The sequence below is a fragment of the Lytechinus variegatus genome, chromosome 3, assembly GCF_018143015.1.
Source record: "Lytechinus variegatus isolate NC3 chromosome 3, Lvar_3.0, whole genome shotgun sequence".
Taxonomy (NCBI): Eukaryota; Metazoa; Echinodermata; class Echinoidea; order Temnopleuroida; family Toxopneustidae; genus Lytechinus; species Lytechinus variegatus.
Genome location: NC_054742.1, coordinates 38767718 through 38781904, shown reverse-complemented (window position 1 = coordinate 38781904; position 14187 = coordinate 38767718). Strand labels below are relative to the sequence as shown.

Genomic DNA, 14187 nt, shown 5'->3' with positions numbered 1-14187 from the left:
AGCAATTTTTTGTAAATCCAGTTTAATCGGATCGAGTATCGATAATTCCATGCGTCGCAAATCTAAAGATATCGGTATCGCAGAATTTGTTTACGTTTTCGCCAGAAAGGATGATCTCGCAAAAGATTGTCAACATTTAGAAACTACATTGTAAATTACACACTTCATCGCTACATCTGTAAGTATTTTAGTAAAAAATCTTGTTGAGATATTTCCATATTGTTAACATTACCGTAGGCCTACATTGTCTTTGATTGTCTTACTTACATGTAGTCGGTATAAAAAGCCAAAAGAAAGTGTAAACATGACACGAAAATGATCAGGCGGGACAAGCGTGAGAAGCGAGTGGGACGCGGGTAACACGGCTCGGGGCAGACGGGGCTTCATTCAGAATCAGGGGCCCGTTTCTCAACACCCGGACAAGTTAGTCATATCTTTATTCACAAACCAGGGAGTTAGTTCCAATCTTACTAAACCTGTTTCACGAAAGGCTTCCTAACTAAAATACCTTGATATCGATACTATCGGTAAAATGAGCAGACGAGACGTAGCCTTAGTCACAAAATAGCATAATTTTCAAAAAGAAAAATTATGACGAAATTGCAAATATTGTGATGAATTGGGGATTACATCTTTTAAAGATAATTAATAGCACAGGTAAATTATGCATCATACATACTTAGACCATGAAGACTGGGGCATTCAATTGCTGAAAATTGAATTATGAATAATTTATTTCACGACTAAAAAAATCACATGTGGACGTTGAGATATCAAATTTTAATAGTTTACGAAAGTAAACCATAACGGTTTTATTTGTAAAATTATGATAATTATACAATGTTTTAAGATTCCAAACATCATCGAAATATAGTTTAACATTTTTTTTTATATAAATCTTTGATATCGAACTTACGATTTGACAAATTCTATGCATAAATTAGAGATTAGAATTTATCCAAATGTCAATAGGGTCTGAAAATGACAAATACAAGTCCAGTTATGGATGGCCTGATGTCGTAGAATTTTTATCGATTAAATTATTTTACTTTTTCAAAATGAATGGTTTTGACTTTTGTGGCGTTTTACCAACAGTTTTCATAGTTACTTTGTATTACCATGATCATTGAATGCATTATCCCACTTGTTTTGGGATTTAATTTCAACCTCTATGGTTGATTACGTAAGATTATAATTTTCAAATTTCTCGGCACTTTTGCATGTCATGGTCTACCCACGTGATGCCATACGTCATTAAGAAAGAAGTTATGACGGGTTCGGAGGTGTTATAAATATTTAGTGAGGTTGTTGGGCCTGATCTTGGTAAAGAGGGCTTCGTGAAACAGCGGACAAGTAGCTCACTATCTCCGATTTAGTCAAGAAGTTAGACTTATGACGGTGTTGAGAAACGGGCCCCTGATATCAACTGATCAACAAGGGCCTATAGCGCGAGCTTCGCCTCCGCCGAAGCCGAACTATTAAGATCTTGGAACTGAATGCGACTTGAAAAATGAAAGCCGGGCTTGAGTTTAAAGCCTGGGTTTTGGGCCCATGTCCATGGAAGTGGGAGTTGCGCGACTGCTAACGGTATGGCAGTGAGTCCTAGTCTTGAGGACGCAATGATAATTAATTTTCACAAACTGACATATACTTGTTCATCATGAAGAAGTATATGTCAGTTTGTGAAAATTAATCATAATTGCGTCCTCAAGACTAAGTGAGTCCAAACTTCGCGCATGTCCATACTTTTCGGAGGGTCATTATCTCAAAACCTTGCCAATGTTCTTAAAATGTGACATCACCAAGTTGGACATCACCAATGTGAAAAGCGACCAAAAATGATCCTTTGGTGTAAGTTTCTTCAGGATGAGTTCAGTATTCATAAAAATATTGACAAAAGATCAGCAAATTTGTCACCGTTTTGAAGAAATCTGATATTCTCAACAAGCATCACGTTATCACCATTTTGCAAGCAGAAATTATCAAAAATATTAGTTAAATGTGGTACTAACCGATTCTATAGCATTTTGCCATCAATCTGATAAAAATATTTCACTTTTTGAGCTTGAGTTTTTGTTTAAATCTCCACAAAAACTTTGGTCCGCGAAGTTAGGTCACACTCTTTCTGAACGGTTTTCCAGCACAGCGTGCATTTGCTGATCGGAATGGAATTGTGAGATCGCGATACCGGTGAAACCCCTTGACCTACTTTACATTTTTGTCTATGATTTTATAGTTTACGATCTTGCCGTCAATGTGGTAACTATTTCTTGAATTGGTTTTGTATACATTATGAATATTTTGTGAAAAAATGTAAGCCTGATGAATATTTTTGAAAAGTGCGTGAAGTTTAGAATTAGAACCCCATCATATAGTCACGTATTGTATTACCGGACACTATTATGATTCCGGACGCGCATATTAGTGCGTTCGAAAACAATTTAGTACCGTATAAAGACTTCCACAATTCAATTTCACAGAGCAAGACATACATGTAGAACAAGATTGCAAAAACAAGGTGAAAAAATCAAACTTTTACCTTATTTACATGTATCTCGGAAATATGAGCCTTATTTGCCGAATTTCAATCTCGTCCGCTCCTTCGATCGAATGATGAGGTGTGGTGTATTGTGATCGTCGACGGCTAGTTCTCAAGGTACCCATGCTCGAGGTTTACCGTGAGTAGAGCCATCGATGATCGGCAGCGCATCGATAGAACTTGATGAACCGTGTCACAATGCGAACGAGCCTAATATTGGAAAGTTCCATGGAACATGCAGCTAACAAGAAAAGATAAAATCAGTTAACAAACACAAATTTATTAGCAACATCTGTTCAGAATCGATATAAAAAAAGCAAACAAAAACTTAGAATTTACTCATGATTTGATAAAATAAAAAATACGCACAAAAATAATTGTTTTTCATGGAGGGGTATGCGGCAATTCGATGCAAAGAAAATGGTTGGTAAATATAAAATAATTTTATCATATTCATAATTTTCATATTTGGAATACATGTAGCAAGTGTGAATTTTTCTTGATTGTATTTTCTCTAGTTGTCATTTTTAAAGCACTGAAATAAAGGTGTTCGGCAATAGGATACACTGCCATACTAGGGAGCTCCCGTCCGTGTAGTGGGCGGGAGCTCCCTGGGTTACGCGACAGACAAAGTAAGTCACTGTTTTTGTCCTTAAAGTTTATTTTTTCCCCATTTTGGTGCATTTCAGGCCAAAACGGAATACAAATCCTTATTTGGGTCCTGTTCTTTTTATATAAGAAATAAACTAAAGTCTTTGTAAAAATCCAAAAATCGATGAGCCCCATCGGGGGATATTGCATTGTTTACCCCCTAATGGCGGCTGCACTATCACGAGCAGTCTGTGTATGAGGAGAAATTTTTTTAAAAATTATAAATTTATAAGAACTCCTTGAAACAGACGGCTGCCAGCTGTCTTCAATGTACTGTAGAGTATGCTCAATGTCTTTATTACGTGACGTGTTGCTTTTTTTACCCAAAAAGTGTCACAGTTCGCCACTGATTTTTGAGAGCGAGTATTTATCGCCCGATGGTTTGGGTAGGTGTAATGGAGGGTAGCAGTAGTGAAGTGTAGTGGAGCCTACATGAGCCATCGCCTGAGGTAGACTTGAGAGTGCTGCGTGTATTATTCTCCAGCACCCCCAGATTTTCTGGAAGATGTGTAAAAATGGGAAAATGTAACATGACCTTAATTTTGTTGTAGTGAAACCCTTTGATCTATTATTTTTTTTTGCTTTTCAAATTTCTCGGGACCAATTACTGGTAGACCTCCATTCTGTAGGTAAAACCTTTTTTTTTACTTTTCAAATTTCTTGGGAGCAATTTGACTTCCATTTTCAGCACCCTTACTTTCTTGAAAAATTGTTTCCAGGGCCCTGCAATAGCCTAGGGATACTCCGGTCTCATCCAACCAATATATACCCAGTTGTTATGTGTTCGGACAGGTTGTGTGTCCAGATGATCAATTTTAAACAGCCATTTGGAAAAGATAACAGCGCTAATACAGTTTCGCACTGGCCGATTACCAGCATACCTTTTTACTTATAAAATGTGAGCGGTTCACCCTACATCATGTATAGTACCTTAGTTTTTATGCCAATTTTAGAATCCTTATGAAATTTCCTTCCAGAAAAAAGAACTTAGAGACCAGGGGTGGTATTCTGAGGTCATTTTATCTTTAAAATATTTATTTTATCTCTTAAAGTGAAATTGGTATTCTGAGATGAGATTTTATCTCTCAGATAAAATTTTAGATTTTATCTTGCGTATAAATTTTATCTTGCGTTTCTACAAATGATACGCAACAGAACAATGCCTGCGTACACATACCCATCGCGTATCTGGCCATTGCAACGCAGATGATGTGCTTGCGCCCATTACTTTGAAGAAAAAAATAAACTTGAAAGAGGGTAGAGGCTATTTTATCTCTGCGACGTTGATTTCACCAGTATTTCTAGGTGAATTAACCCCAAATGGTGACATGAAAATGAAGAAAAATTATATAGGCCTACTTGTTGAGAATAACACCTTAATGTTGTTCCTGTACAATCATAGAGTATTTCATAAGACTTTTCTTTAGTAATATTGTCTTTGAAAAGATGTTTGAAAAGATGCGATATAGACTTCGAAAAAAGATGAGAGTATTCTCCTTTTTGTTAAAAAGAAATCTCCGTAAAGACGGAGATAAAATATTTTATTTTATCTGAGATAAAGTGGATCTCAGAATACCACCCCAGGGCCCCATCTTACGACTTATGATTGATCCAATCAATGTAACTCTATGGAAATCCATCAGTGTCTTCATTTTTTCTACATGAAATTTTCAAAATGTCCTTTGTAAAAAAAGGCTAACATTCCAAATTGTCAAGAAAACAATGAATTTAGGTAATTTATGTCATATCTAGAAAACATTTTGAACATTCATGCATTTTTAATGTTGACGTTGCTGGCGGTCCATAGTTGTGATTGATCGGATTAATCGCAACTCTTTGTAAGACGGCCACAGAAGACACAAAGGACTACCTTCTCTGCTTACATTTTGACCTAATACTGAGGGCATGTAGGCATGGTGGGGGCGGGACAGGGGGTAAAGCCACATATGCTTTTAATAAACCCAAAAGCAAGAGAGTAAAGCAACCAAGCTTGTCATTAAGGTGCTTTTGCATTTTCTAAAGTAAAATTGAAGGCTTTTGTGCACACTCGGTGAAATTTGTGAAAATTTTCAGTGTAAGATATACATTTTCAAATTATGGGGTGGGGGGGGGGGTAACTGCCCCCTCCACAGCTTATGGTCATGCATGTACATGTAGGGCACTCATCCTGCATGTATGAAGGAGGATCATAATTATATGAAGGTTCTGTCACCTGTGTGGACCCTGACTATAGGTATGTCCTCTCCAGGACAACGTGTATGCTTTTTGGGAGAGTACTTCTTCGAGGTTCAAGGTTCCAGTATCCATGTGGGCATTGTTTTGTTTTTTTATTCCAAGGTTGACATACATGTACTGGTAAAAGCACACACCCTCTTGTATTAATGCAGTACTTCTGCTTTATTATGGGGCCAATCTGGCCATCCCAGTGCAACTTGAGTGTGCTATGCATTTTTATGACAACCATATCTGGAAATGAAATTAAAAGCTTTTGATTATTACTAAATGAATTGCTTCTTGTGTTGTTTATTTCATTTCTTTCTCTCTTTAGAAGGAGGCAGTGCAGTATGGCTGATGTAGAATATGAAGGGGATGCTAGACACTACACACTTTTGACTTTAATCGGTAAGGAGTAGATATAATGTCTTCTTCTTTTCCTTCCTCAGGGTAGTCTTGTGTCCTTGATACATGACAGTTAATACGTGTGATAATTGAAGTTTTTGTATTTCTAATTTCATTTTCTGTAACCTAAAGAAATGGATAAGTTACATGCATGTAGCAAATTGAGAACTACATTGAAGATTGAAAACACCTACATCAATGAAAATAAGGCTCCATTTTGCCATAGTGAATATTCACCTAAAATACTGGGACTTTTGAAAAAGCATTGTATTTTAACCCCCCCCCCCAAAAAAAAAAGTTGAGGAAAGGGAACAAAGATAATACATGTAAATAGGAGGGGCCTTCTTAAAGGAAACCAAAACCCAAGAAGAGAAGCAATCTTATTGGAAAGAGTAAAATGAGAGGAACAATTTTAAAAAAGTTTCATCAAAATCAGTTCTGAAATAAGCAAGTTATGGACGATTAAAAAGTCTTGTTGTACTTACTATGTGGATCCTCAAATTGGCAAACGTGCTTCAAAATGGCTGATTTTGTGGACAACTTTCCATTTGTTTTGTATACATGTTTTCAGATTTTCCCCTTTATTTTACATATTTCACATTATCTCCTCCTGACCTTGACATATATGGTGTGGATTATATTTTCCCATGACATATGTTGTGCTCAGAAGGAGGCAAGATGCAATTTGAAAGATGATGAAGAAAATCTGAAAATTTGTGTACAAAACAAATGGAGAGTTGTCCACAAAATCAGCCATTTTGAAGCATGTTTGCCAATATGAGGATGCCCATAGAAAGTACAACAAGAGTTTTCAAACTCCTATAACTTGCTTGTTTCATAACCGGTTTTAATGAAACTTTTTTTAAATTGTTCCTCTCATTTTACTCTTTCCAATAAGATTACTTCTCTTCTTGGGTTTTGGTTTCTTTTAATAGACTAGTTGGCTATTTTAATTGAAAATATGAAATGAACAAGACTTTCTAATTTATGTAACTTTGGTTAAAATGATTTTTGTATGTTATTTGAAATAATTTTATGTTTGTTAAAATTGCAGGCCGTAACTTTGAGGGTAATGCTGTGGTCCATATTGCTAGACACGGTTCTTCTGGTAATCTTGTAGCAGTCAGAAGAGTCAACCTAGACAAAGTTAAAGACAGTTTTGCAGAACTTCGTGTAAGTTTTATTAGAGCACTGCAATTACGGGAAAGAAATTCAACAATGCAGCAAAATAGAAAAACAAAAATTCATAAAGTTTGTGAAAGATTTGATTATACTGTACTAAGAAAAATAGAAAATTATGAGTAAGAGAAAACTATCTTTGCCATCTTGTGGCATGTTGTTTCCCAGCTCCCCATTATCCAACCATCAAAATAAATTTCTCTTTAGTCTATATAGTCAACTGAAAGTTCTTGGTTAAATCATCGGTTGATAATATAGCACAGAAAGAGCTCTTCTATCATTTAATATAAAACCATTCAATGTTCATGTAAACTCCCTAATGCAGTCTTGGTGACCATTAGAATTTTGTCTGTGTATGTTAACCCCTACATCTTTGCCGCTATGGACATAATTCCTCTTGTGTCTGAGTAATTATAGGGTGCAACCTTAACAGATTTGCATAGACTAGGTCAACTCACAATAGCTTTTGTTTGTAAAGAAAATCTTTTTGTATTCTCTAAACAGTGCAATGCACACTTAACTATTGTTTTTTGTGGGTGTGTATACATGTAAATAAAAAAAGACTTGATACACTCTGTGTATTATGAATAAAATGTGACTTCAGTTGAAGTTGGTAGTCCATTGTATGTTACTCTAGTCGAACAAAGTGGGCATAGAGTTCAAGTTTTGGAACAACATATTTTGTTTTTATATCATTCCTTGTAGCAAGAATGCCATTTCTCCAAGCTTATGCAACATGAACACATCCTACCACACTACACGTCGTTTGTGAATGGCAATGAATTGTGGGTTGTGATGCCCCTTATGGAACATGGTAAGAACATCAACCTACTGTATTTACAAGCATTCACCTTTAACATATAGACTTGTACTGCAAATTCATTCAGAGTAAGCTCAAGATATGATTTTGTAAGCAGCTATTTCCATTAACATTTTTCTTTCCAAGCAATGTAATGAATTAAAACCCAAAATGATTCTGTTTTAATTTTCCACACCATGAACCCCCCCACCACCACCTTTAGGGTGAAGTTTAAATTCTTATGACTAATAGGCCCCTACTTTCACATAAATCACAATTCAAATGACTGGTCATTCATCTAGGTATATATAGAATGATTTAGCTGGTTATTTGATTGGTTTGCCTCTACAAATTCAAACCCCACAACTGTCTTGTGTGAAAACATTCATAATAGAAAATAACATGTACATCATATAAACGCATGTATATAATTAATATCATTCATCATTAAATATATATTGTTGCATTAGGGGTTTACTCCTTAAATTGTCAGTGAACGAGGCAGCTAGAGGGCACTGGGTTCCGCATGATGATGGGCTGATGGATGGGTTGGGGTGAATGAAGCAGATGTGAAATTATTATTCTTAGGTACATTGTACTTGTTCATGGTTCTTGTGTAGTATTTATATAAATTTCTATAAAATCTTATTTTTCCATTGTAAAAGAGAACTGTTGCTCGGCTAGAGCCATGAGCGTCTACTGACAGTGTGCGTGCTCTACAAATATACATTATTATTATTATATGATATTTCTCAACTCTTAACCCACTGAATACAGAATTCTGTAATCCCAACACCTTTGTACTAGCATTCTGTCAGTTCCAGTGGGCGACATGTTAATTCTTGACTTTGATTTGTGATTGATAGGTTCTGCTAGAGATCTGCTTGATAGGAATTGTCCTGATGGATTGAAGGAGAGTGTGATAGCACAGATTATGAGAGATGTTGTACTGGCTCTAGACTACATCCATAGAATGGGTTATATCCATAGGTGAGGAGTAGTATTCATTGTTAGTATGTATCCACATGATACTAAAAAAGGTACAGTTCATTTGATGACGTGAATAATGTGATAAATTGCTGATTTTCAACATCAAGTACTAGGTGAAGTTATATTTTTAGATAAGCATTATCAGGTGATGCTGTTCATTTAAAAAGCCATAAAAAAGGCACACATTAATGTTACTCACATGCGCTATTGACACATGTGTGCAGAAAAAAAAACACAGAGGAGTGCAAACAAAGGAGAGAATAAAATTCTTAGTTTTGCCTGGCTTTAGCCTTATGTTTCCAAATAAGTTGTATTTTTTTGCAAAGAGAAATTTGGTCCCTTTTTTAAAAAAGTCATTTCTGTTGTCTGGATTGGTTTCAGTGGATGAGACAAACTATTATCTTGTTGGTGCTATGAATGTTGATTTCCATCTTTCCTCAGCTTTGGTTTAGAAAGAAATTGCCTCAGAAATGATTGTTTGTCCTTTTACTTTCACCAACGGGACCTGTAATTATTTTCTTTATACCTCGCAATGATTTTTTACTAGTATTGTTCATGATATCTGGGCTCCGTAACACAAAGGTTTGCGATGAATCGCAAATATGAAAGAACCGCACTGATTGGTCCCTGGTCAGTATTTTAAACCAAATGTGTAACGTTGATATTGATTGGTCAGTTCATTTAGCGATTGATCGCTAATCTTTGTGTTACGGAGCCCTGGTTTGCAGTACAGTCTATTTTAGGCTTGATTAGATATTATGAAATGAATGTTCTTTTGCCCTTTCAATGTATTCTTGTAAAGAAATATCTTAGTTGCTGTTGTCTTTCACCAAAAAAATACATAGACCAAATTCTTATCCAATGTAAATTGGTATACACTCTGGTCTGAAAAGTGGCCAAGATATAATGATGTGAATCTTCAATTCTGTGAAAGTCTGCACATGATCCACCTTCATAGTGTGCAAAAGACTGTATGAGTTTGATATCAATTTTAAGATCAATTGTATCCTTTATGTTACATAATAGTTCAGGCCAGGGTCCCATCCATGACTTATATAGGATACAATCAGGCTTACATGTTTTGCAAAGACTTATGATTGATTTCAGTTGTAAGATTAATTGTATTTTCATGTAACATTGCACAGGTTAGGTAACCCCATAGTTTTATTGAATCCAATTTCAATTTTCACAGATGATTCCTATTCCATGTCACAAAACTTACACAATTAAAAAAAATATATATATTTGCGATCCCTGTTAATTTGTTGTTCATAATCATATAATCTGAATTTCAGGAGTGTGAAGGCCAGTCACATCCTGCTCACCCAATCCGGTGGTGTTCGCCTATCTGGACTGAGAACAGCAGTGAGTATGGTGGAAGATGGCAAGCGACTCAAGGCAGTCTATGATTTCCCCTCACTAACCACAGTAAGGAACTTGCCCTGGCTAGCAACTGAGGTACTAGAACAGGTATGTTTGTATTTACATTTTACTGTGCTAAATCCAGGGTGAAATTTATATGTTTGTATGGAATAGGAAAACAGAAAAACGATAAATTGATATAATATGAAGTATGAATTTTCATCTTCATGCATATTCTACATGTTTTCACAATTGTCAGCAAATGAAATTTGACAGTTTACTTGTCTTTCATATTCTGTGGTACATTGGTATACACTGTACCATGATCTGAGCATGTCTTTTGATTTTCAAATGACAGAGATTTAATTTGCTTTTAATAGCAGAGTATCAACATGTCACTTCTAGCCATGTATGAAGAGGACCAAAGTAAAGAATTTTAGTAATTTTCAAAATTTCCATTAAATTACTGCATATTAGATATGGTTGGAGTTTTGGGGGCCAAAATTTTATTTTTTGCCTTCAGATTTCTGGTGTTATTTATCATTGTATTCCAAAAAAAAACATGATTATATCTGCTGTTATCTTTTTATCATAGAATCTTCTTGGATATGATACCAAATCCGATATTTACAGTGTTGGTATCACTGCATGTGAGCTGTCAAATGGATGTGTTCCTTTCTCAGATATGGTACCCATGAAGGTAAATTTTCTTTTACAGTGGTTCTCATTTCTAACAAAGAAAAGGTATTTTTAAGTGTTTATTTTTATTGTAATTGGTAACCTACATCAGGGAAAAATTGAGAAATTCCTCCAGTTATCAATGATATCCTAGACCCTTTGTAAGCTCACAGAGACATTAAATGGCATGTGGTATCCGCTACGAGAACAGAATTATGACATCATTAATATAATATGTAATACTTTCCATTTTATATTCTGCACTAAACGTAGCAACGAGACATGAGTAAGATCATGAGAAATATGAGACATTTTTGAAAACTAATATCAAGATTCATGTAAAATAAAATGTATGTTCAATATTACATTTGCAACTGATTATGCATGTATCTTCTTAGTACATGGTTTGTCTCGGACTTACAATAAATATCATTAATAAGATTGATTTATCTTTTCTGTTACAAGGCAAAGCTCTGAATGAAGTTAGACACTTAAGGGTACTATAATTCAAAGCTTCATGATTGATCATAACACATTTAACGGTTGATTTGTGTGATAATTGGCGGTTTTCATAAAGTATCAGGTTATGCCGTTACATTGATTCAAATTAAGCTCATGCAATTGCCTGATTTTCTTTTGTTCTAGATGTTACTGGAAAAGATCAATGGTACAACACCCAAGCTCCTAGACTGTTCTACGCTGTGTGATGTTGATGGTGTGCCACCCCAAGAACCAGGCTCTAGGGTGGATAGTGGCATCGGTGGAAGCACTGGACTAGCTAATGTACCCAACCCCTATGACAGGAGATTCTCAACTCATTTTCATGATTTCATGGAAGTATGCCTCCGAAGAGAACCTGTGGATAGGTAGGCAAAGTTATTCTCCCTTACATTCCACATACATGCATTAAGAATGGTGTTGTCTTGTTACAAAAAGTCAATCACATAAGCTTTTGTTTCTACCTATAAAAGGCACGTGTGTTTTTTTTTTTATAATCTTTTGTTGATCACTCAAGCCTTCATTAATAGATCTAAAGTCATAATATCTGTTATCAGTATCTGGGGCCAGTTTTACAAAGAGTTCGCATTGATCCAATCAATCTCGACTGTATGGAAATCCATCCAGACCATAACATTTCAACAGGAAATTTGCATTCTCCTAAAGGAAACAAAGAGAATCACGCTGGAAATTCCAGTGAATTATGAATGTATGCACATACATCATATCTGGAAAATATTTTGAACAAACATGCATACAGCATTTTAGATGTTGATGTGGCTGGCCGTCCATAGTTGTGGTTGATCAGATCAATCACAACTCTTTGTAAGATGGGGCCCTGGAGTAAGGGAGAATAGGCATTGAACTGTGTACTACCTTTCCTAAAACAAGTTTGTTTTACACTCTTTATTATATTTGATAAAAGTATTTTGCACTGTGTACCACCTTACCAATAAAGAGTTAATCTTAAGTATCAGATAATTTTTTACATAGATGATATGAGACTGTTTTGGGTTATTTTTGTTACAATTTTCTTTTATTATCGCTAACGGGCCTGTTAACATAAAAGTGGATGTAAGTCTGTGGCAATCGCACAATGAGTTACTAGTAATTGTAAATATGAAGCATATCTCCACATGTTGCACCCCTTGGACAAGGATAGATTCAAATTCAGAATATCATGATTTTCATTCTGTATGTAGACCCAGTGCCTCTCAACTCCTGCAGCACCCATTCTTCAAGCAAGTAAGGAAGTCATCTAGTGATGTCCTTGGACCAATGCTACAAGCAGTCCATCCCCTCTCTCAGCTAACGGAGGGCAAAGTGGATGACCAAAGTGAGTACATAGGTGTGCATGAACCTTTATCTTGGATATTTCTCATGTTTACACAAACTGCTTTGATGAAGTAATTTGTCTCAAATTTTGGCATGATCTGATCTGAAAATTACTTGATTGCTTTGACGATTATTCAAATTGTTTAGGATCGACTAATGCAGACTATATGCTAGCGATAATGGCATGATCAAAGGTGGCGGTTAGGATGAGGAAGGTATTCATTTTTAAAATGATGAAGAGTTTATTCATCAGTTTGTGAAGCTCTTATTTGTTCTATTTATATTTTAGATTGATTAGATAACTTTGTAGGGTATGGCTGACTGAACTTCATAATATAATTTGTGTTATGATATAAAGAACTCTGAAAGTTTATGATGAAATTGGCAAGTTACTTTAATTGCAGGATGATTTTCCTCTCGTAGGTTGCATTTTTATATGAGAGTACTAAAGAATTATTTCATAATGGCACTTTGTAATCACAGATATTATAGGAATTATAATTTCATTCAAAGATAAATCCTCGTATTCATGGTTCTTAATATCCATATGAGTATATTTTATATACATAATAATTTAACAAATTATTCATACAAGCTTCACAACGCAACAAATTACTTGTTATGCTTTCTAGAATGTAGTAATAGTTCAGGAGCTAGGTGGTAACAAGTAAATCATGTTGGTTTTCCATTGACTTCTGACAGAGAAGTGCATTATTATGATCATTTTCATGTCCTGTATTTATCTCTTTAGAATTATGTACATGTAATGTTATAGTAATTATGTATTGATGTGAGTTTTTATTGTGAGACGATGTTATGCCTACTTATTTTGGGCATGAACACATTATAATATTGAATTTAATTCATAGATGATGATGAATTAATCAAACAATGGCCGACTGAAACTATGTAAGACATCATGAAGATGATTTTAACATTTTGTAGAAGATCATGAAGTAAGAATGTGATTATGTTTGAATTGAGGATAATAACAATGATAGTGAATATGATGTTGATATGATTATGAATGGTACTGTGGATGATGGGTAAATCTATCATTATTGCCACAGTGATCATAATGAAAAGACATTATTTATGAAGAATTTATTACCGGTACTTGAATTATTGTTACCTGTGTTTAATCTTCCATGTAATTCTCTTAATTTTTTTTAATGTTTGCACAGACAACTCTGAGGTTGGGAACATTGCAGAAGCTGTGCAGAGATTTGAGACTTTAGACATGGTGGACCCTTGGGAATTTGACTGAAGAATTCAACCGTTCCATCAACATCTCTGAGAGTTTGATGATGCCCAGTAACCTATGCAGTCCAAGAAAGGTGGTGTTACATAAAAGGGGTTCCTCACTCATGTACATAGTTGCAAGTGTATCTGAACACTGATAGCACATGATGTGATATAAATTTCTTTGCAATTGCATGGGATTTTTAAAGCTCTTGATATAGCATTAAAGTGAGGGCCGTAAAGTAGGCTTGTTCATCAAAGCACGCTTACAGAGTTTGTGGTAGCCGTGTAGCTG

The 14187-nt window shown here is 35.3% G+C and overlaps 1 protein-coding gene across 2 annotated transcripts; it reads left to right on the top strand.

Annotated features, from left to right (window-relative positions):
• The first annotated feature begins 59 nt into the window (after nucleotides 1-59).
• On the top strand, nucleotides 60-14168 carry LOC121410973 (STE20-related kinase adapter protein alpha-like). 2 transcript variants are annotated; one of them, XM_041603394.1, is made up of 10 exons: nucleotides 60-178; nucleotides 5739-5812; nucleotides 6864-6982; nucleotides 7694-7802; nucleotides 8654-8777; nucleotides 10073-10247; nucleotides 10735-10839; nucleotides 11463-11683; nucleotides 12518-12651; nucleotides 13835-14168. In XM_041603394.1, the coding sequence occupies exons 2-10, from the start codon at nucleotides 5755-5757 to the stop codon at nucleotides 13915-13917; spliced, it is 1128 nt and encodes a 375-aa protein (XP_041459328.1). In that variant the 5' UTR covers nucleotides 60-178; nucleotides 5739-5754; the 3' UTR covers nucleotides 13918-14168. The 2 variants fall into 2 exon arrangements, with proteins under 2 accessions (XP_041459328.1, XP_041459327.1); XM_041603393.1 differs by having other exon boundaries at nucleotides 12518-12663.
• Nucleotides 14169-14187: the final 19 nt, after the last annotated feature.

Coding starts and splice junctions, on each gene's coding strand:
- LOC121410973 (XM_041603393.1), top strand. CDS start 5,755: ATGGCTGATGTAGAATATGAAGGGGATGCTAGACACTACACACTTTTG. Junction 6,983..7,693: donor ACAGTTTTGCAGAACTTCGT/GTAAGTTTTATT, acceptor CATTCCTTGTAG/CAAGAATGCCATTTCTCCAA. Junction 10,840..11,462: donor CAGATATGGTACCCATGAAG/GTAAATTTTCTT, acceptor CTTTTGTTCTAG/ATGTTACTGGAAAAGATCAA.